The 24,736-nt window shown below is 34.9% G+C and overlaps 1 protein-coding gene across 1 annotated transcript in view; it reads left to right on the top strand.

Moving 5' to 3' along the window:
• ENAH (ENAH actin regulator) overlaps positions 1-24,736 on the top strand; it is a 97,497-nt gene that overhangs the window by 45,926 nt on the left and 26,835 nt on the right. The window contains 2 exon segments of the mRNA XM_044003179.1: positions 1,526-1,610; positions 23,129-23,409. Of these exon segments, the coding sequence (XP_043859114.1) occupies positions 1,526-1,610; positions 23,129-23,409 (366 nt within the window).

The raw sequence follows: 24,736 nt of genomic DNA, 5'->3' as shown, positions 1-24,736 counted from the left end.
AAAAAAAAAAAATAGAGAATAGTAGATTTTAAATGTCCTTTAGTTGAAGGCTCAAAACTTTTGGAAATTTAAAGAAATGTACCACTAAATTTATGTTAGATAATTACTCTGTAATTTACAGTAAATGCAGATTATTTATAGCAAATGATTACTGAAAGTACATTGTATGAGGGGGAAAACATAGATCTGTTAGCTCAGAATTTGAATGAACTTGATCCTTCCAAGCATAAAATCCAAACCTTGGGTATTACCTAGACATTTAATCCTTTTAAATTTCAAATTTATTTTTTGTATATTAGTAATCTAGTAGCTTTTCAGAAGTCCTCAATAATGCCTTTATTGATAAATATCTTAACATTTTTTATTAATGAATATCTTAACCTTTTGACAAGTTTTGGCATATTCAAGTTTAAATATTTTCATATTCAAGATAGAAGGTAACCCAATTTGGGGGGGGGATGAGGCAATTGGGGTTAAGTGACTTGCCCAGGGTCACACAGCTAGTAAGTGTTAAGTGTCTGAGGCTGAATTTGAACTCAGGTCCTCCTGACTCCAGGGCCAGTGCTCTATCCACTCCAACACCTAGCTGCCCCTCCAATTATTTTTACTAGACTCAGTTTTAAGATTGAATGTTTTAACTCCAAACATGGTATGTAGGAATAGTTCCAATGTTTATTGATTTCATCTTTAAAAACTTTAGATTTCTCTTACTATTATCATTGCCACTTACTTGGGGAGCAGTTCTAGTTTGCAGCAAAAATTGCCCCAATGATTTCCTGGCATAATGGTTGATTAAAGATAGAATATATAGTGAGAACTGTGGACCTATCCAAAAGCTTATTGGTAGTCCTGGAAGGTGCTAGTCTTTGAGGATTACCCATGTTAAAAATGCAGATAACCAGGTTAATTATAATGGTTAAATTTAGTATCCAATGCTGAATCATTGAACAAAATTAATTTTTCAATTGACCAACAAATTTATAATGCATCCTTAAATTTGCGGTAACATCATAAACCAGTATAGTAACAAGGTTCTCATGCTCTTTCTCTCCTGTTTTTCATTTCCAGTGTTCTATTTAGGTGAGTTTTCAATTCTAATTGTTCCTTTTGAGTCTCTTTACACCCTTCTCATCCCTCCCCCCACCCTCCTCAACCATGAATAATTACTTCAAAGATAATGTTTCTTCATTGTCTTAAAGAATGTCAAGTTTAGGTGCCTCTTCAGATTCTCATTGAGTACTTGTTTTAATCTTATGCTCTTCATGTATAAATTTTTATTTTTCCTTTGTTCCTGAAATTTTTTCCATTTGTTTCAAGTAAGTCTTCTGAAAATAATGACAGTATTTTGTTGCAGTCTTCTTTCATTTGCTGTGTGTTGCGAAGCTTATGTTTTGTTTTGCTACAAAAGGAAGATACATTTGTGAATATTTGTGATGATTTTGTATTATTTTCCTGATTTTATATATTTTATCAACTTTAATCTAAAAGTCATACTCATTTAAATTATTGGTTTTCCCTTTCATAGGTCCTACATTGCCTAGACAGAATTCACAACTGCCTTCCCAAGTGCAGAATGGTCCATCACAAGAGGAATTGGAAATTCAAAGAAGGTAAATTCATATTGGGAAATTTGTAATATACTGTCTTACATACTACCATTGAAGAATTGCCATGTAGAGAAATCCTAATGCTGACTTTTTGAATGTGGTTGGTACAATTTGTCTTGTCAGGTTTTTTTTTGAAAAATTGTTTTTATTACCAAAAAGTTTGGTATTAATTTTTCTGTAATCATGACATATTTTAAGCCCTATTATCTATAAGGTACTATGGTGGGCTATAAAAAGAACCATAAGGGTCAGCTAAGTGGTACAGTGAATAAAGCACTGGCCTTGGATTCAGGAGGACCTGAGTTTAAATCCAGCCTCAGACATTTGACAGCTAGTAAGCTGTGTGACCCTGGGCAAGTCACTTAACCTTCATTGCCCCGAAACAAACAAACAAACATGGCATGATCAATGAATTTGTCTGTTTTATATATGTGAAAAATTAACTACTATTAATTAGTATTAAAAGATAGTAAATGTTATGAGAATTCAGAGAAAGGAAATATAACAATAAGCTGAGCTGGTCAGAAAAGATTTCATTAAGAAAAGATAGAGCTTGACCTATGTTTAGAGGAGCTTTTAGGTAGCAAGCAAGGGAGAAGAGCATCTTAGGTATGGAAACTAGTATGAGCAAGATCATCGTTTTAGAAGGTGATTGGTTAAGTCCTTATAATAATTTGTAGATCAGTCCGAAGGTATGGCAGGAAAGGCAGCCTGGTGCAAGACTGTGCAGAGTTTCAGCATCATGCTAAGAATTTTGGATTTGAATATATAGCCAAATATAAAGGCAAACTCTATAGCTATATTAATGACGAAGTAAGGAAAGACTCAGCACTCTCAGATACTTGCTTAGAAATTATTGTTGTTTTTTAAAAAATAGCTGTTGATGTATTTTGTTTTTATATCATCTACATTTCTGAGTATATCATTACCTCACTACTTCCTAGAGAGGCAGCCCTATAACAAAGAATAAAGAGGAAGGGTAAAAACACAATTCAACAAAACTAACTAACTCATCAAAATAACTGACATTATATGCAGTATTTTATACCCATAGTCCTGTACCTCTTCAAACAAGATTGGGAGATACCTTCTCTCTCCTTGCAGCCAATATTGGTTGGTCATTATAATCTCACAGCATTTGGTTTTAATTGTTTTATTCTTTCTGTTTACATTGCTGTAGTCATGTCTTTGCTTTTTCCTTCTGCTCACTTCACAATGAATCAGTTCATGTCTTTCACTGCTTCTCCAGATTCATCATTTTCACTATTTCTTGCAATATAATATCATTCTGTTTTATTCATTTACCATAACCTTTTTAGGCATGCCTAAGTTGGTAGGCAGCTGTTTTGTTTCTAGTTCTTTGCTACTACAAAAGAATTTGTTCTTTTTATGTTAGGTATTATACTAAGATTTTTATAGTCTTTAAAATTTTCATTTTGCAAGTTGTGAGGTAGTGAGGCATTGTGAGTAGTATTCTATGTTCAAACCCTACCTCTGACACTTGATGTCTATATGATTTAAGACTAAAAACTTAACCTCTCTGCAGTGTGGATTATTGACGATTTTCAGTTTTCTCCATTAAGGAATGATACTTTAAGGGATAATATTTTTTTAACTGTGTATACCTCTATTTTGGTGATATGATTTATTTTGTTCATTTATTTAGCAAGAAAAGGAATCTCCATTTTAAAAATGTTGGGTTGTTGTTATCTGTCCTTTGTTCTCAAAAGGATCGTAGACATCACAAAACTGATACCTTGCTTTGGACATGAATTGGATATGAGTGGGGCAGTCCTGTGCAAAATCATCAGCCTCATTCTACCCTCCAGCAGAGTCCATTGGCAAGCCAAAGGTGTCAAGATGATTGGTGATAGCCCAGGATGCTGTGGGTGACCTTGGCCAAAAGACCTAAATTCTAGTCTTCTGCTACTAATTATAATTAGCTCAGTGAACTTCACCCAAGCCATTTAACCATAGGTGGTCTCAGAATCCTCATCTCTAAATTGAAGTAGGAGTAAATAATCTCTAGGGGACTTTTTCAGCCTTAACTGTAATGCAGAGTAGAATATGAAAGTGCAAGAAAGAGAAAGTGATTACTTGGAGGGAGGAGGTAGTGTGCAGAATCAAAGCCGGGTAGAGGGGTGTGTGTCGTGCTGTGAATAGAACTCTGGGCTCAGTCAGGGAGATTGTGTTCAAATTTGGCCTTATATATTTACTAGCTCTTAACTGGTCAAGTTACTCAACCTTTTTGTATTTCATTTTCTTCAACTATAAAGTGGGGATAACAATCGTACTTATCTCTAAGGCTCAAATAAAATTATAACATAATATGCTTTGTAAATCTTAAAGCACTGTATAAATGGCCAGCTATTAGTCCAAAGACTGTGTAAAAGTTGGATAGAATAAGCTTTGGGTGAGGGAGGAAGGAATTCTGCCTTGGGGAAACAGCTTCAGCATTCTAGGCATTGAGGAACTTCTTTGAATATAGCAAATAGCCCAGTTAGATTGCAGTACCAGGTTTATGAACTGGCAGGCCATGCCTGAACCAGATCAAAACGTTATTGGAATAATGTTAATTTGTAGTTTTAAAAATCAGTATGCAGCTGGCATATTAATCCTTTTATAATTGAGTTTGACACTACTACTTTATAACCTTTGCCCCTTTATAGAATTCTCTACTCACTGCCCTTCTATCCATAAGGATCCATCCTATTTGAAGTTCAGACTGATTCTCACCCTCATTCTCCATGAGTTTTTATTTTTCCAACTTCTCTAGCAACATCTTTTCTTCTTAACTCAATAGAAGTCATTCAACTTTAATACTTTATTTTGAACTGACTTTTATTTTTTTTTTTATAATTGCTTCTTGCTTGTTATTCTTGCTCCCTCAACCAGTTATTAAAATATTTGAGGACAGTATTAATAGTTTCAGGTGATAAACAGAGACTTTTAGCATTGAATAGATTTCTTTGTCTGGAGTCAATGGTTCCCATTTGGGTGCAATTCTTTAATGATACTTCAAGCAGTAAATAATTGCCCAATTATGTTAAAAATAAAATTTCCTTCTCACAGTAAGGTGAATATTTGAAGTATTCCAGGTTTGTTTCTGTGGCTATCTAAAATTATCATGATCATGCACAAAGTGATTTTTTTAGTGTTCATGCACCAATTTCATCAAACTCTGCTTCTGACTAAGCAAAATACGTTCCTGAAATTTCTCAGCCTGGCTATATATTTGCAAACTACCACAAAGGATCAACATTCAAGTGCAAACTGATTCCCAGTAGATGGTCAGATGCATGCACATTTATGTGCTTTACACTGCTCCAATGTAGTTATTCTCTTCTCTTTCTGTGGTCTGGGAATTACATAATGAAGATATTAGGAACATTTTTGTTTTTGTATTGCAAATGTCAGGATATTTGAAAATCATGATCCATGGATTTCTTCATGACATGTATTAAAAGTCATCTTGACACATATCCTGTACATCACAAACATTCTGGAGAAATAAACCTTATATTGCCTCTCACTGAATATTAACCCTGTGTTCTGCTTTATGTTACTGTTTTATCTGGATGATTTTCCAGTTGTTAGTATCTGGTCAGTTGCATTCAGTAGAGTTTCTGCAAAAGTCCAGTTGGTGTATCAGTGGTGTAAGAGAAGAAAGCCAGAAATTAACAACTAAGAAGTCTTTCCTTACAAACATTGGTTTACATATATAAAAATTGAGCAATATATGTAATTGTTCCATAAGTCCATTTATAATTTTATACAGTACTGTCATCAGCTAGTATTAAATATTTTATATCATAACATGCTATTCATTTTTGTTGATTGGTTAGGTAGCTAAAAATAAATTTCAGTCTCTTTGCATGAGTTTGTAATATTCTACCATTTTCAACCACACATTTGAATGAATGAATATTTACAATTTATTCCTGTTTTAAGTAAAAATGCAGAAATAAATGTGATGGGAAAACATTTAAAACTGTGTTTGGTATTGAGCCAAATATTGCAAACCTTTATTTTAAGTAAAAAGTCCAATATAGAAATCAAGTTTCTCTATAATTATTGTTATGTTAAACATCTTTCGGGTTGTAACTTATTTTTATTAAAAATGTTATTTGTGGGGGGCGGCTAGATGGTGCAGTGGATAAAGCACTGGCCCTGGATTCAGGAGTATCTGAGTTCAAATCTGGCCTCAGACACTTGACACTTACTAGCTGTGTGACCCTGGGCAAGTCACTTAACCCCAACTGCCTCACTAAAACTTTTTTTTGGGGGGGGGGGTGAGGCAATCTAATGGATTAGTGTTCTGTTAGACTTTGTTCTTGTATAGAGAACTCTCTTGTAAAGGAAATTCCATCTACCATTGTTGGTTTCCACCTTCTCTGCAATTTATATTCTTAGATTTCCCTAGTGCACCCAGAGGTTATATGCCTTGTCCAAGGTCACACACTCAGTATATATCATGGCAGCACTTAAAGCTTGGCTCTCAAACCAAGGTCTCTAACTTTTATGCCACACTACCCCCTCTGAATTGGCAGCTACCCAGATCAGTGGATAGAGTATCAGGGCTGGAGTCAGGAAGACTTGAGGTCAGATTAGGTCTCCCGAAACTAGCTGTGTGAATGTGGGCAAGTCACAACCTCATTTGCCACTGGAAAAGGAAATGGCAAACAACTCCAGTATCTTTGTCAAGAAAACCCAATGGGACAATATTGGCATGCTATGGTCCACAGTATCACAGAGGAGTCAGACATTACTGAACAGGATCCCCTCTGAATAGAAGTATGTTCAGAATCAATGTTAAGAAAAAAAACTATAAGTAAAAAATGGCTAAAAACAAGATAATTTAAAAGAGAGAACATTAGTTATTGAGGGATCAGGGAAGCCCTTATGCAAATTAAATGGTATTTTTGATAGGATTAGTATAATGGCTGGTCTATTGTAGGCACTTAATAAATGCCTATTTGCTTTTCCCCCTTTAGTCTTGCATATTAAAAGGTGGTTACTTTTTTTTTTTTAATGGTTCAATCTGCATTCAGAATCCACAGTTCTTTTTTTCTGGATGTGGAGAATATTTTCCATCATGAGTTCTTTGCTGAGAAGAGCTAAGTCTATCACAGTTGATCATCACACAATGTTGCTGTTACTGTGTACAATGTTCTCCTGGTTCTGCTCACTTCACTCAGCATCACTCCATTGAAGTCTTTCTAGGCTTTTCTGAAATGTGCCTGCTCTTTCTTTCTTTCTTCTTCTTTCTTTCTTTCTTTCTTTCTGTTCTTTCTTTCTTTCTTTCTTTCTTTCTTTCTTTCTTTCCTTCCTTCCTTCCTTCCTTCCTTCCTTCCTTCCTTCCTTCCTTCCTTCCTTCCTTCCTTCCTTCCTTCCTTCCTTCCTTCCTTCCTTCCTTCCTTCCTTCCTTCCTTCCTTCCTTCCTTCCTTCCTTCCTTCCTTCCTTCCTTCCTTCCTTCCTTCCTCCCTCCCTCCCTCCTCCCTCCCTCCCTCCCTCCCTCCCTCCCTCCCTCCCTCCCTCCCTCCCTCCCTCCCCCTTGCTCAGCCCTCTCACCGGACTGTGAGCTTATTTCCAGATGACACTGGCACTTCAGCTGATTCAGAGGCTCTGGGGGTGTATTTCTCTGGCGAGGCCTTCTTGGGACTGGATCTGTGTCAGGGTGACTATGGAGTTGGGTTCCACTCCTGTCTCAGCACAGAAACTCCCTCCTTCTGACCTTCCAAGCCGTCCTTGGTTGGAAGATGATTTCAGCACATACTTCTGTGGGTTTTGCTGCTTCAGGAATTGTCCTATGACATTATTTGGTTATTTTTTGGAGCAGTTGTGTCATGAGGTCGAAACTATTCCTTCCTCTCCTAATTTACCTATGGTATTATTCTTTATGTCTAAATTATATACCCATTTTGACCTTATTTTAGTATACGGTGTAAGATACTGGTCTATGCCTACTTTCTGCCATACTAAGTTCCCTGTCCTAGAAGCTGGAGTCTTTGGGTTTATCAAAGAGTAGATTGCTATATTCATTTACTACTGTGTCTCCTGTGCCTGACCTATTCCATTGATCCACCACTCTTTCTTAGCCAGTACCAAATAGTTTTGATGACTGCCACTTTTTTTTTTACTATAGCTTCAGATTTGGTACAGCTAGCAAGGTGGTTACTTGAAAGAAGACTGGGATTCTTTGATGTAGAGGTGAAGAGAGAGTAATTACAGATATGATGAATGGGAGCTGGTATGTGAGAAACAGAGAGAAGGCCTGGAAAGATAGGTTGGAGAAAAGTTGAAAAGGGTTTTGAAAATTAAGTAGAAGAGTTTGCTTTAGAGGCAGTATACCATGTTTGACAAACAGAGGCCTGAGGACCAAATCAGACTGCAATGTTTTTTGTAGGCTCTGGAAACTAAGCATGATTTTTATATTTTTAAATACAACAAAATTTTATTTTAAAATGTAAAAGTCATTTTTGGCTTGCTACTATATGAATATTGACTATGAGGATGAGTATGATAGGAAATCTATCCCTATGTGATAGGAAACTGTTGTTTGTCCTTTGTTCTCAAAGAGGACCATGACAGATGTCATCTGAGTCCATTAGCAAGATATATTAACAGGACAACTGGAAATGGCTCTGAACATTTAAGGCAATTGGGATTAAGTGACTTGCACAGGGTCACACAGCTACTAAGTAAGGTCAAATTTGTACTCAGGGCCTCCCAAGTTCAGGTCCAATGCTCCATCCATTGTGCCACCTAATTGCCTTGTAGGAAAATAGTAGAGTTGGATGAATAGGGAATTATATGGTTAGATCTGTGCTTAGGGAAAATCACTTGGATTAAGGGTCTACTCAAATAGAGAGATACTTGAGGTAAAGAGACCAGTGAGGAGGCTGTTGTGATAATCTAGACTAAAGGTTATGAGGGCTTAAATTAAGGTAGCAGCCATGTGAATTGAGAGGAAGTATTAGATATCTGAGATAGGGGGGTATAAATATGTCAAATTTGCTACATGTGCCACCATTTATAAAATGTTATGAATATACACATTAAAATGTTTTTATATATGTATGTATGTATGTATGTATGAATCTTTCAGTACTCCAGGATTTCATGAGTTCATCCCTGTGGATACTCTCTTAATTAATGATGATTCCAGCCTTCAACAAAAATTATCACTCATTGACCAACCTCTCTTAAATTATTTTATTTATTATCACCAGGTCTGTATTAAAAACCTTCCAAATTTGGTTAAGACCTGCCAGAACTTGTGTTTCACTGGTATAACTTTAAAAATAAACTAATGGGGCAGCTAGATGGCGCAGTGGTAAAGCACTGGCCCTGGATTCAGGAGTACCTGAGTTCAAATCTGGCCTCAGACACTTGACACTTAGTAACTGTGTGACCCTGGGCAAGTCACTTAACCCTCATTGCCCTGCAAAAAAAACCAACCAAACAAAAAAAACCCCTAATGCCAAAACAGAGAGAGAAAGTTACAGACCAATTTCCCTAATGAATATCGAAGCAAAAATCTTAAATAAAATATTAGCAAGAAGATTGTAGCAAGTGATCACCAGGATAATACACTATGACCAGGTGGGATTTATACCAGGCATGCAAGGCTGGTTCAACATTAGAAAAACTATTAATATAATCAACTACATCAATAACAAAACTAACCAAAATCATATGATTATCTCAATAGATGTAGAGAAAGCATTTGACAAAATACAACACTCATTCCTATTAAAAACACTAGAGAGCATAGGAATAGGTGGAGCTTTCCTTAAAATAATAAGCAGTATCTACCTAAAACCATTAGGAAACATTATATGTAATGGGGATAAGTTAGAGACATTCCCAATAAGATCAGGGGTGAAACAGGGATGTCCATTATCACCTCTGTTATTTAATATTGTATTAGAAATGTTAGCTATAGCAATAAGAGAAGAAAAAGGAATTAAAGGAATTAGAATAGATAAGGAGGAAACACAACTTTCACTCTTTGCAGATGATATGATGGTATACTTAGAGAATTGTAAAGAATCAACTAAAAAACTGCTTGAAACAATTAACAACTTTAGCAAAGTTGCAGGATATAAAATAAACCCATAAAAATCACCAGCATTTCTATACATGGCCAACAAAGCTCAGCAGCAAGAGATAGAAAGAGAAATTTCATTTAAAGTAACAGTAGACAATAGAAATTACTTGGGAGTTTATCTGCCAAGACAAACCCAGGAACTCTATGAACATAATTACAAAACACTTTTCACACAAATAAAATCAGATCTAAATAATTGGGAAAATATAAATTGCTCATGGATAGGCCAAGCTAATATTAATAAAAATGACAATTCTACCTAAGTTAATTCATATATTCAGTACCATACCAATCAGACTACCAAAAATTACTTTATAGAGCTAGAAAAAATAATAACAAAATTTATCTGGAAAAATAAAAAGGCAAGAATATCAAGGGAATTAATGAAAAAAAATGCACAGGAAGGTGAGCTAGCCATACTAAATCTGAAGCTATACTATAAAGTGGCAGTCATCAAAACTATGTGGTACTGGCTAAGAAATAGAGTGGTGGATCAATGGAATGGGTTAGGCACAGGAGACACAGTAGTAAATGACTATAGTAATCTACTGTTTGATAAACCCAAAGACTCCCGCTTCTGGGATAGGAACTCAGTATTTGACAAAAACTGCTGGGAAAACTAAGATAGTATGGCAGAAACTAGGAATAGACCAACATCTTACACCTTATACAAAAATAAGGTCAAAATGGGTTAAAAAATTAGACATAAAGGGTGATACCATAGATAAAATAGGAGAGGATTGAATAGTTTTTGAATAGTTTACCTCTCAGATCTATGGAGAGGAAAACAATTTATGTCCAAACAAGAGATAGAGAATATTATGAAAAGGAAAATTAAGGTCTTTAATTACATTAAATTAAAAGGCTTTTGTACAAACAGAAGCAATGTAGGCAAAATTAGAAGGGAGGCAGAAAACTGGGAAACAATTTTTATAGCCAGCATTTCTGATAAAGGCCTCCTTTCTAAAATATATCGGGAACTAAATCAAATTTATAAGAATTCAAATCATTCTCCAATTGAGAAATGGTCAAAGGATATGAACAAGCAGTTTTCTGATGAAGTCAAAGCTATCTATTGCCATATGAAAAAATGCCCTAAATCACTATTGATCAGAGAAATGCAAATTAAAACAACTTTGGGGTACCACCTTAGATTGGCTAATATGACAAAAAAGGGAAATAATAAATGTTGGAGAAGCTGTGGAAAAATTGGAACACTGAAGCATTGTTGGTGGAGCTGTGAACCGATCCAACCATTCTGGAGAGCAATTTGAAACTATGCCCAAAGGGCTATGGGACTGTTCATATCCTTTGACCCAGTGGTACCACTGCTAGGTCTGTATCCCAAAGAGACCATAGAAAAGGGAAAAGGACCCACATGTACAAAAATATTTATAGCAGCTCTCTTTGTGGAGGCAAAGAATTGGAAATCGAGGGAATGTCCATCAATAGGGGAATGGCTAAACAAATTGTGGTATGTGAATGTAATGGAATACTATTGTGCTGTAAGAAACGATGAGCAGGAGGAGTTCAGAGAATCCTGGAAGGACTTACGTGAACTGATGCTGACTGAGAGGAGCAACATTGTATGATGAACAATGGGGATAGACTTGGCTCTTCTCAGCAGTGCAACAATCCAGAATAGTTTCAAAGAACTCGTGATAGAAAATGTTCTCAACATCCAGAAAAAAGAACTGTGAATTATGAATGCAGATTGAATCATACTGTTTCTACTTTTGGGTTTTTTTCCTTCTTGTTTGAGGTTTTTCCTTTTTGTTCTGATTCTTTTTTCACAAGATGACTAATGTAGAAATATGTTTGATGTGATTATACATATACAACCTATATCAGACTGCTTTCCATCTTGGGGAGGAGGGATGGAAGGGAAGGGGGAAGAAAAGAAAAATTTGGAACTAAAAATCCAGTGAAAACAAATATTGAAAACTATCCTTATATGTAATATGTAACTGGAAAATAACAAAATAAAATTTAGAAATACTTTTCCATTTACATTGTTAACAGTATGCACAATTCTTTCTTGATCTACTTCGTTTACTTTATCAGATTGTATAACTCTTTCCATTCTTCATTTCTTAGAGCGTATTAATAGTGCTTCACATTTATGTGCTATTTGTTGTTTAGCCATTCCTCAATAAGTTGGCATTCACTTTGTTTCAAAATGCTACATAATTTAATTGCTTTCCAAAATGGTTATACTCATTTAAAGAACAATCCCAATAGTACATAAACTGGGAAAATAAGTGGAGTCCTACCAGATTTCTTTTATGAGACAAATATGGTGCTGATATATCCATACCTGGAAGAGCCAAAACAGAGAAAGAAAGTTATAGACCAATCTCCCTAATGAATATTGATGCAAAATTGTAAAAGGGCAGCTAGGTGGCGCAGTGGTTAAAGCACTGGCCCTGGATGCAGGAGGACCTGAGTTCAAATTTGATCCCAGATACTTGATACCTAGTAGTTGTGTGACCTGGGCAAGTCACTTAACTCTCATTGCGGCCTTGGCCCCTCCTTCCCCCCCCCCCCCCACTAGCAATATATCACAAGGATCATACACTCTGACCAGGTGGGATTTATACCACGAATGCAGGGCTGGTCCAATATTTGAAAAACTCTTAAGTATAATCCCCATATCAATAACAAAACCAACAGAAATCATAAGATTATCTCAGTAGATGCTGAATAAGCCTTTGATGGCATTCCTATTAAAAACTCTAAAGAGCAGAGGAAGAAACAGAGTTTACCTTAAAATGATAAGGAATATTTATCTAAAACTATCAGCAAGCCTTATCTGTAATGGGGATACTAACATTTTGTAGGCTTTAAGATTGTACTTTATCAAAGGTTCTTCATCTATTCATAATTGTGGTGTTTTAGAAATTTTGTTTAATATGGTTTATTATGCTAATTATTTTTCTGTCTTTGGTCTTCCTGGCCTAAATACATTATAGTCATAATGATACTTGAATGTATTTTTGTAGTCTATTGACCAGATTTAAACATTTTAAAGTTGAAATACATTAATTTATATTGGTCTTTGGTTCTCCTGTGGTTTATCCTTACCTGTTTTAGCTATTAGTACTATTTTATCTCCTAAAAAGAATGTTCATATGTTCTTTCTCAGTTTTTCAAACTAATTTGTATGGCATTAATGCTATTTGTTTTTTAGAACTTTAATACAATTCTGTCATTTAGGACTAGGAGTTAATTTTTCCCCCACCTTTGGTAGGCTTGGTAAGTTCCTGGTCCTGTTTCTTAGTCCGAGATTAGATTTTTATTGTGATCTCTGTTTGCTCTCTTCTTATTAGTTTATACTTTTGAAGGTATTCCTCTGTGTGTGTGTGTGTGTGTGTGTGTGTGTGTGAGAGAGAGAGAGAGAGAGAGAGATTGATTTCACCTTGTTCACTTGCCATTTTGTTTTTTGATTTTTCTCTTCTATTTAATCAGGTTGTTAGTCTTTTCAAAGAACCAGATGTTTAGTTTTATTTTTCATTTTTATAACCTTTTTGATTTTCAATTGATGTCTTACTACTCTAATTTTTAATGTCTGATGCCTTTTAATGCATCTTTTTGACATTGATAAGTAATGATTTATTGACATTGATAGTCATGTAATAAATTCTTACAATGACTGATTTTGGTTTTGTATTTTCAGTATAACATTTAATGTCATTCTTTAGTGTTCTATTCATGTTATTAATCTTGCTTCCTTTCCTAGTTGTGATGTATCCTAAGAAATGTGAGTCAGTTCTTATTAACTGGGATATTATATCAGTGTGAGCAAAGAGCTTAGTAAATATCTATAAATAGATTATAAATCACCACTACTATGTACAAGAGTTATAAAAGGGAAATACTTAGCATAGGAAGAAAGTTAAGAAGGAGAGTTGGAACAATGAAAGTGTATAGCCCTCCACTTGTCCTTCAAAGACACAATGGACCAAGGATTGATCGTCTTCTCTCGTGAGTACTGTCTCTTGATAGAGAAACACTAAATGTTACTGTATTAAAACTTAACATTTTTATAATTTTTATACATTGATTCATATGTATTCATGTTAAATGTATGAAGACTAGCATTATACCACAAAAGAACAATAGAGATTTGTTTTTATTTGATGGAATAAACTGCCATCTTTTAATTTTCAGAGCATTTAAAAGAAAACATCAATAATAGCTTTCCAAATGAATACACAATTCTTTTTCAGCTTTTGTTTTTAGCCAAATTTGTTTAACTTCTAGGAGATAGGACACTTAACACAAAAAATTAGCATTCTTAAGTAATTTGACCAAAAGAAGTCTTACAGGTGAGGAAGTATTCAGTGCTAAAGATCTGATATATTTATCCCCCATTTACTTTAGGATTTAGAATTTATATCTTGCTTTCTTTTTTAATATTTGAAAATACATCAAATCCTAATTTAAGAGGCAATAAAGGTAGTTTTTATTTTCACATATTATTTACCAATAATATATATAGATCATTGGTCTAGACTAAATATTCATTAGTACCTACTTTAAGCACTTTGTAGGATTCAGCCCCATATGTTTGATTTCTATGCCTTAAAGTGACATTTTTGTTTTCATTACTAATCTCTTTAAAATCTTGGCATCTTTGATTTTTATAAGGCAGTTGTCTTTTTAAGGATATTTCTCTAACACTAGCAAGGATTCTTTGTAAAGTTTTTGTTGTTGGCATTGTTTTTTTAAATAGAATTCATATTTATATTGTGTTAGAAATTTTTCAAAATGCTTTCTTTACCACAAGTAGTCACTTGAAAGACTTGTTTCTTATAAATAATACTTGGGCAACCGTGGGTTATCCTTGACTCCTCACTCTCACCCTCCATATCCAATTACTGGTCAATTACTGTCATTTTTACCTCTATAACATTTCTTACATAGACTTATACAAATTAAAGCCTATTGAAATAGTCTATAGTAATAGTGTAATTTCTTGTCTCCTTGCCTCAGGTCTCTCTCCGTTCTTTTTTGTCTTCTATGCTGCTGTCAAATTGATGTAGCTAAATTTCTCATCTGACTATATCATCACCCTCTTTCTCTCCCAAAGGCCCCATTTAGTAAGCTCTAGTGGCTTTCTAATGCCCTTAGGATCAAATATGAAATTCTGTTAGTGGTCAAAGCCTTTCGTTACTTGGTCCCTTCTTACATTTCCAGTCTTTTTACACCTTACTTTAATCATGTATTCTGTGATCCACTGGCACTGTCCTTCTTTCTTGCTGTTCCTGAAAGAAGACACTCCATTTCCTGACTTTGTCCATTTTCACTAACAGTCCCCCATACTTGGCTTGCTCTCCCTCCTCTTCTCTGCCTCTTAGTTTCCCTAGCTTCCTTTAAGACCCAGATAAAATCTCACCTTCTATAGGAATCCTTTCTCACTCTTTTTATTCCAGTGCTTTCTCTCTGTTGGCTATTTCTAATTAATCCAAAACAAAGCTCATTTGTACATATCTGTTGTTTACATGTCTCTGCCTAGTAAATTGTGAGCTCCTTGAGGGCAGGGATTATCTTTTGTCTTTCTTTGTATCTTTGTTAGCATAGTGTTTGGCACATAGGATGTGCTTCATAAATTCTAGGTGACTGACTGGTAGACTTTTAGCATAAAGGATTTCAATTCTTGAGTTGACAGTGATATTAAAAAGTGTGGGAGAGGGGCAGCTAGGTGGCGCAGTGGATAAAGCACTGGCCCTGGATTCAGGAGGACCTGAGTTCAAATCCAGCCTCAGACACTTGACATTTACTAGCTGTGTGACCCCGGGCAAGTCACTTAACCCCAGTTGCCTCACCAAAAAAACAAACAAAAAAAGCCAAAAAGTGTGGGAGGGCAGGAACCCTAGGTATAAACTTTTATGGAAGATTATAACTTATTCCAGCCTCCTTTTCTTTTTTTTTTAAAGGTACTCTGGAAAATAGAATATAAACTTCAAGTTTATTTGAGCGGAACTACAGTGTGGGCCAAAAGTCATGAAAGGGTTTCAATATTTAATAACTCCTTTATTTTTAAATTGATAATACCATAGAATCATATACAGTACATATAGGAAATGAATTTACATTGCATGCAAAAAATAAAATTTCATAAATGGAAAAAATAAAATAGTTCTCAAAAAGTTATTAAAACATCATGAGTTTTGGCCCACCCTGTACAAACTGGTACTTAATTTTTCTTCCTTTTGTGTCTGACTTTTTGTGACCCCACTTGAAGTTTTCTTGGCAAAGATATTAGTGTGTTTTGCCATTTCCTTCTCCAGCTCATTTTACAGATGAGGAAACGGAGACAAAAAGGGTTAAGGGACTTGCCCCAGGTTCACACAGCTAGTAAATGTCTGAGACTGGATTTGAACTCAGGAAGAGTTCCTGACTCCACACCCAGTGCGCCTTAGCTGCCCCTTTTGCCACAGGACTGAAATGATGAAGATAGAGATAACCTCTGCTAATAGGTTAGTTATCTGTAGGACCAATGAACTAATGTTTCAGTTTACTAAAAGTTTTACAAAAAGAGTTATAAAAAATATTAATCTTTGCTGCTTCCCTTTGAAGTAAGCAGGTAGTTACTGTTCTAGACAAAATTTTATTTCTTTGGAGAAGCTAAATGAATTAAATTAGCAAATGTTCTAAAAATCTGATTTTGCCACGAGTTTGAAACTCCTTGTACCATTAGAGAATATGAACACCAGTATCTTTAGCTATCTCATCATCCATATTAAAAACTCACAAAAAGTGGGTTTTACTTTCTAGGCCTTCTTCCATTCTCCCTGTATACTCACTCTCTTGTTAACTTCATCAGCTCTATACAAATAAGTCACAGATCTATATATCCAGGCCCAGTCTTCTTCCCATACTGGCCAACAGCCATTTGCCTGTTGGAGTTGTCAAGCTTAAGATGTCTACTTGCCAAGCTTAACATGTCCAAAACTGAACCCTTTGTCCCCTAGCCTCCCTTCTTCATAACTTCTTTGTTTCTCTCCATGGTGCTACCATCATCCCAGTCAAAAGGTATGCCCAGTTTAGTAATGTTTTTGTCATAGTTCCAAATTGCTTAACAAAATAGATGGGTCACACTCACAGCTCCACCATTAATAGATAAATATACCTCCTTTTTCTTAGCCCCTCCAAAATTTGTCACTTCTTTTGTCAGCTTTGTAAATGTGATGGCTTTGGGATCGAACCTCTGAGTTGGCTTTAACTTGAATTTCTTTAAATATTAGGCATTTGGAGCATTTTAAAGAATGTTTATATAGATAATGTGGATTTTCTTTCTTGGAGAACTGCTTGTTTTTTTATGCTGCTTCTTGAATCAAAATCATTATTGGTAATGTGTTACAGCCTACTTAACACCCACCATGAGGATTCCTTTGACTCATCTGCAGTTTTTATTCTGGTTTGCAAAGTCTTTTCCTCACAAAGTTTTTGTGGATAGAACAAGCATTATCCCCATTTTATGATAAAAAATGAGACTCAGGTACCTTGTGACTTTCCTGTTGTTATATAGCTAGTTAGTATTACTGGTGAGAAAGGTAAAAATTTGAAAGTAATTTCTATAGAAATCATTGTTAAAGGTAAAGTAGATAAGAGCTCTGAGGAATGAATATAAAGAAAGGGAGAAGGGCTGAGGAGAGTACTTTGAGTGGGAAGCAGGTGGGAAGAATAAACAAAAGAGTTAGATAGGAGACATAAGGTATTCTCTAGTGTCAGATGCTGTAAGTTTTTTAATCTTTGAGAAAAGAGTTTCGGTAAAATGATAGTTTGAAGCCAGCCATTCATATCACTACCCATTCATTCTATACTAAGGACATTATTAAATGACGTGTGTGTGTGTGTGTGTGTGTGTGTGTGTGTGTGTGTGTGTGTGTGTGTGTGTGTGTTGAAAGGGGTAAAGTAGTGTCTGTTTGGGGAGAAGTCAGGGAAGAAGGGAGGTAGCATTTGATTTGGGTTTATAATAACTATACTTAGCACTTTTAAGGTTTGCAAAGTGATTTACATGTTATTTGGTCCTTATAACATTCCTGTGAGGTTAAGTGCTGTTCCACGTTTTACAGAAGAGAAAACTGAGAATTTAAGTGACTTGCCCAGGGTCACAGTAAATGTATGTTATTACTAAATTGTAAGTTTTTCAATGGAATTCTTTTCAATTTCTTTTTCTTTACATAACCTCCACCAAGTGCCTAATAACTGTCCTTGGTAGAGAATACTCATTTTAAAAGATGTTAACAGACTAGTGAAAGATTAGCAAAAAGGACACTGACATACTCAGACCTTGAGTCCATCTTATTCTTACAATCATCACATCTATAACAAAAAATGCTTAGTATTTTTTGTTTTGTTTTTGTTTTTTTTGGTAGGGCAATGAGGGTTAAGTGACTTGCCCAAGGTCACACAGCTAGTGTCAAGTGTCTGAGGCTGGATTTGAAGTCAGGTCTTCCTGAATCCAAGGCCAGTGCTTTATCCACTGCGCCACCTAGCCGCCCCCAGTATTTTTTTAAGTATAAAATATTTAATTCTTTACTACATGTATTTTTTTCTCTGCAGTTTTGAAGCCACTTCTTTTTTAACATTTATTCTTTACAGAAACAACATTAATTGTTTAGGGGTTTCTTCCCCCCACACTCCCCTCCCATGGTATTTTTGTCATTCTCCAGTTAAAATTATACCAGCTAATTTGTTATTATTTATTAATTATTATTTAATTTTTTGTGGGGCAATGAGGGTCAAGTGACCTGCCCAGGGCCACACAGCCAGCAAGTATCAAGTGTCTGAGACAGGACCTGAACTCAGGTCTTCCTGAAGCCAGGGCTGGTGCTTTATCCATTGTGCCACCTAGCTGCCCTGCAGCAGCTAATTTAGACTCATTTAGATGGTTTATAGGCCATCTTCCCTTATATTAATAAAATTTCTGTCTTACTTTATCTGCTTATGCTCTTTAACTGAGTTTTTTTTCTCTCTGAATCTTTGGTAATTTCCATTTCTAACCCTTCTTTCCCCCTATTACTTACTTTCTGACTCCTTCCCCTTTGATATTGGGTTCATAGGAGTTGACTGTACCTCAAAGCTTTCTCAGTCTCTTCCCATACTGGAAAATATATTTTTCATTGTCCTTAGTCCCTGAACCAAGTGATTTGTATGGAGATAGAATTGGTTCCAGTTGGATACCAATACCCTTTACTTTCCACCTGGTGGATTTTTCTCTTTCCTGTTTTCTCCTCCCTCCTTTCTCAAAAAAAAAAAATCATTTATGTTCGTTCATTCATTCATTTACTTGTTTGTCCATCCGTCCATCCATCCATTTATTTATTTTAGTTTTGAGTTCCAAATTCTATCCCTCTCATTCCCTCCCCCCCTACCATATCCCCTCCCGGAGGTTAAAAGCAATCAGTATAGGTTATACATGTACAATTATGTAAAACCATATTATATTAGTCATTTTCCATAAAAAGTTTTGAAAGTTCTTCAAGAATGTCAAAGTTGACCTTGGAAATTTTAGAGTTAATGAGATTTGTTGTATATTATCATTAGCTTCATGTTTATTATACCTTCTCTTATCAAAGAAGTCCTTCATGTTCTCCATTTGTCTTCTACTTAGTCTTGTCCTCATTACTGTCACCTACACTAACACTTTTCATTGTCTCAAAAATGGTTGTATAGCCCATAGTACATAGTAGGTGCTCTCTAATGCTTATTTTTTCCCCTTCCTTTTCCCTCTCATTTCTCCTTTAATGGGACACAAACCCTAGGTTTGGAGTAAAAATTCTAGTGTTTCTGATCTCTCCCTCTTCCTCTCTCTCTCTCTCTCTCTCTCTCTCTCTCTCTCTCTGTTTCTGATTTAAAATGAGTTTAAGCACTCTGGTACATAAACAGAACAGTATCTAAATAACAATGTCAGACTACAGGGAGAAAGAGATCTGGGTTAATGGGAGAATGATTATATGTATGCTATAAAATGAGGATATTGGACTAGATATCTAAGCTCCTTTATAGCTCTAAAAATAATGTAATTCTGTATACTTTCACTAATGAGTATTGTCAGTTCTCATTCCCCCATTACCACCTTTTTCTCTGATCTATTGAAGCTAAATTTAATCACATTTTGTGGCAGATTCATCACATCCACAGGCTTTAATATCATTAAATATAATTGTATTAAATAAATTAAAACACAAATAAAGTTTTATTGAATATACTAAGAGATAGTTATTTTCTGGGGCATTTTAAATAACTCATTCATTGTATTACCAACAGATTTTCTCTTTTACTTATTAAAGACCCGAGTTTGTTGTCAAGATGGGAAAGGCTTGAGGGTTAATTTGGTTTTGGGGGTTTTTTTGTTTGTTTGTTTGTTTTGTTTTTTAAAATTTTCTTAAATTTTTATTTTTTATTTTTTTAGTGAGGCAATTGGGGTCAAGTGACTTGCCCAGGGTCACACAGCTAGTATGTGTTAAGTGTCTGATCCCGGATTTGAACCCAGGTACTCCTGACTCCAGGGCTGGTGCTCTATCCACTGCGCCGCCTAGCTGCCCCGGTTTTGTTTTTTAAAACAAAACTAGTATGTTAGGGGTTTGTAAATGTAATTCACATAACTAATATGTGTTTCATAGACATTCTGCTAATTTTGCATTAATGCATTGAAATGTATTTCAGAACTTTTTTCTTTTTTAATCATTTTATTATTTTCCAGTTACATGTAAAGATATTTTTCAACATTTGTTTTCATAAGATTTTTAGTTACAAATTTTTCTCCCTTCCTCCTTTCCCTCCTCCCTGCTCAAGACAGAAAGCAATCTGATATAGATTATATTACATACAATCACATTAAATATATTTCAGAAGTAACTTGATGTTAAAATCTGTCACAAGTTTAATACTAGTAATTAACATTTTAAAGCTTAAAAAGTACAAATTTACAAACATAGTAAATACATACATATGTAAATACATATTAATATACACATTAAAATTTTCATCTGATTAAAATGTACTCATTAATTTTACTTGCTAGATGCCGTATTCATTCTAATTCACATTGTGATAAATCAACAAGCATTTATAAAGTGCCTAATATGATCCAGTTACTCTCCTGGGGATATGAAAACCAAAAATTATGCAGCTTCTCTCAAACTAACATTTTATTGGAGACAGGAAATATATATTTAGTGCGAAAAGGCATAGAGTTTGAGGGAATCAGGAAAGGTTTCACATAGAAAGTATTAGGATTTGAGTTCTTTGTTGAAAGAAGTGTATAATTCTATAAAATAAAAATCATAAAGGTCTATCAAGTGCTTCACAGATACCTTATTTCATCTGCCACAACCCTGGGAATTGGATGCTATTGTTATCATTGCCATTTTACAAATCAGGGAACTGATGAAAAGAAAGGTTAAGTAACTTACTTGTTCAGGCTCACACAACTAGTAAGTATGTCCAAAGTTTAGTTTGAACTTAAGTTTTCCTAATTCCAGGTCCATTACTGTATTGATTGTGTGATTGTGAAGGGTATGTATTCCAGGTGTAAATGATGGGAGGTGAATTGCAGAGTATAAACAGAGAGAAGGTCAACAGATAGGAAGAAAGATGGGTTGTTCATGTGATTAGGGCAAAGGATGATCAGTGGCAGCCAAAGTGCTTCATTAGTACCCTTGCATATCAAGGGAGAATTAAGGATATCCTTTTGCACATTTGATTCTCCCCATACCCTTTGTGGTAAATTTCTGTTTGGATGTTGTTTGTCCTTCATACCCAGAAGAGGATCTTGACATTGGGGTGATGTCATGACTTGCACTGAATTGGATTTAAGTGAGGGAGGACTGTCCAAGGTCACCAACCTTATTCTACTTCAGAGCCATCTGGGTCAAGTGGCAAGATACATATCAGGAAAATCTCAAATACTGGCTTATCATCTAAGGAAACATATTTCAGGCCTAAGTGCTGAGCCAAAATCAAGTATATCCAAAAACCTACTTTTGAGTCTAAAATGATGACTAGTAGCAGTTATCTTTGTTTTTCTCTACTCTGCTGAAGTAATATAACTTATTTTTATTTTAATAGATATATACAATTAACTAATAATTGTATTGATAACATGGCATTATTTACCGTATTTTCACTTTGCAAACAATTACAGCCAGAATAATTTTTAAACTTTACTATATTGTGGGTTTACTTTTCAATTTGTGAAAACTCAGTCTTGAACCATTCATATTCTCTCATGATATTAAGTAAAATCTTTTCAGAAATCCTCTACACAAGATAAAAATGAATACAGCTTTAGCAGCAAAGATCTCTCCATCTTTCCTTCTCTTTATTTGTTTATCATCTATTTATTCATTCAAACATTTTTCTCCCACTCACATCTTTAACTGAACAATAAGAATGTAAAAGGCCCCACAATATGTATAATATAGCAAAACACATTTCCAGATATATGTCTTATTCTCCATTTTAATTCCATCATGAGGGGATTTTTCAAAAATTGGTCAAGTGAAAAAACATGATGTTGAGTTTTATACTAGTTTACTTTTCTGGTAAATTGAAAGTCTAACTTATGATATATACATATTGACTGTGTAATACCAGGCAAGTAACTTAGTCCTTCAATGCTCTAAGCAACCCTGTAAGACTAAATTTCAGAGAAGTTGCTAACTTTCATTATTAGAAGGAGCTTCTTCACCAAGGAGATGTGGAAGGGGGAGGTACTTTTAAAATCACAGGTCTAGCCCCTGACCCTTATCCTATAAAGCAAAATCCAGTCTGGATGAATGATTGAAAAATCTACTTCATAGGTATCTTCTTGCTGATTTGGACAGGGCTGGGGGTGGGGGAAGAAATCAGTACAGTTTTTTTTTTTGGAGGGGGATATCTTTGTGAATAATACATCATATGCATGATATGAAGTAAACTGAAGTTCTTCAAAATCATGATCTTGATAGAGATTTTTAAGACCTGAATTCAAATGTGTTTTCAGATACTAGCTGTATGATCCTGGGCAGGTTGTTTAACCTGTTTCTGCCTCATTTTCCTCTGCTGTAAAATGTGGATAATAATAACACCTGCCTCAAAGGGTATTGTAAGGATCACTTTACAAAATATTTGTGAAGTGTTTCCGTTCATCCTTCCATCCATTCTTTTCCTTCCCTCCTCCCTCCTCTGTCTGGCTGTCTGGAATTAGTTCAAAGAATAATTGCCTAGTCAGAATGGTGGAAAATCTTGTATTTCTAATGAAGTACATTTATTTGACTATAGTCCTCAAGTCTTTTCTTCCATATTCTCCCTCTCAAATCTGTCATCAGGTTGTCTAGCTTCAATACCTTATAACGAATCATCAGCTTTATTTGGTGGATTCCTGTCTTCACTTTTTTTCTTTTTACTTTCCAGGCAACTTCAAGAACAGCAGCGTCAGAAAGAGATGGAACGGGAAAGGCTGGAGCGTGAAAGAATCGAGCGAGAGAGGCTGGAGAGAGAGAGGTTAGAAAGGGAAAGACTTGAAAGGGAGAGAATGGAGCAAGAACAGCTTGAAAGAGAGCGGCAAGAACGCCTAGAACGAGAAAGGCAAGATCGGGAGAGGCTTGAACGGGAAAGACAAGAAAGAGAGCGGCAAGAACAGTTAGAAAGGGAACAGTTGGAATGGGAAAGAGAGAGAAGAATATCAAATGCTGGTAAGAAGTTTATACACTAGTCTGTTCTTTGGGACTTAAGTTTTTTTTGGAGTATTTGGCTTCTCACTTCAAATTAATTTGGGAATAAATAGCACGAGGTTGCTTTGTAAAACATTAATTATTAGCTGGAGCATCATTTTTTTTTCCCATATTCTTTTTATATTGTTAAGAGACTGGCATAAGCCATGTAGAAAATTTTAGTCCAGTGTTGTCCCCATTCAGATTCCTGATTTGGATATAAGATGTTATTGTTTTATAAAAGAATATTTTGGATTAGTTAACTTGGTCATAAATTCCCAGCCTGTGAAATTGCTGTGAAATTTCTTTGGACACCATGATATCAGAGTTAAGTGTGGTGGAGAATGTAATTTACTAGATTGTACTATAGTATCTCTGAAAGTTGCCTTAATTTATGAGTAATGAATATATTTATGATGTTAATAATTATGCATATAACTCCCTAAATATTTTCCAGGATTGTGTTTTTAGTAAAAATAAGCTTGTCATTTATCTAGGGTTGTGGCAGCTAACTCAAGTTTAAAATAGATATAGGTAAATACTGGGTATCCCAAAAGTCTTAGTATAGTTTTTAAACTGTTGAAGACTTGTGGGGGCTCCCATACATATGTAATAAAAATTCTTAGAATTCATCACACTGCTCAGTACTTACTAATTGAGAGTAGTAATGTGTTGCAATCATTCTAAATTCAGAATGTATTGCATTTTGGAACAGTTGGATTATAGATATAATAAGGTTTCACAGAATTAATTATACAAATTGTATTCTGAGATTTTTGTTTCTTGCTGCTGTCAGGTTTGCTACTATCAACAATGAATAGCTTAGAAAACTAAGGAGTTAGGCATAAACAAATAGGAAGTTTGTTGTGCAAATTTGCTAATTTACTCTGGGATTTTTTTGTTTTTTGGGGGGATTTGGTTTGGTATTTTTACTTCTATCATTTTTCTATCCTTTTGACTTCATAATGACAATTAAGTTCAGAATTTAGCTCATTAAAAAAGAGAAAAAGGTCTTATAGAAGGACCAGGTGAATTAATATATATTACCATTTAACTTCCTTATTGAGAGACATAAAATAAAAGGTTTGTTCTACTCTCCATTTCAAAATTTGTTTGCAGATTCAAATACTGGAGTTGCTAAAAAGTAAAAGTAGCTATTGACAAACTTTTCTAATAATAATTTTCACATATGCCTAATCCTCTGGTACTAACTAGAGTCTACATTTATACATTTTGTTTGAATGCTGGTTTTGTTGCTTCATTAGCTCCCTTTTTCTCTTTCTCTCTCTCCTTTTTTATCCTGTCTTTT

This window comes from Dromiciops gliroides, chromosome 4, assembly GCF_019393635.1.
Source record: "Dromiciops gliroides isolate mDroGli1 chromosome 4, mDroGli1.pri, whole genome shotgun sequence".
In the NCBI taxonomy this organism is placed as follows: Eukaryota; Metazoa; Chordata; class Mammalia; order Microbiotheria; family Microbiotheriidae; genus Dromiciops; species Dromiciops gliroides.
The sequence above is the reverse complement of the archived record's forward strand: the minus strand, read 5'-3'. Positions and strand labels throughout refer to the sequence as shown.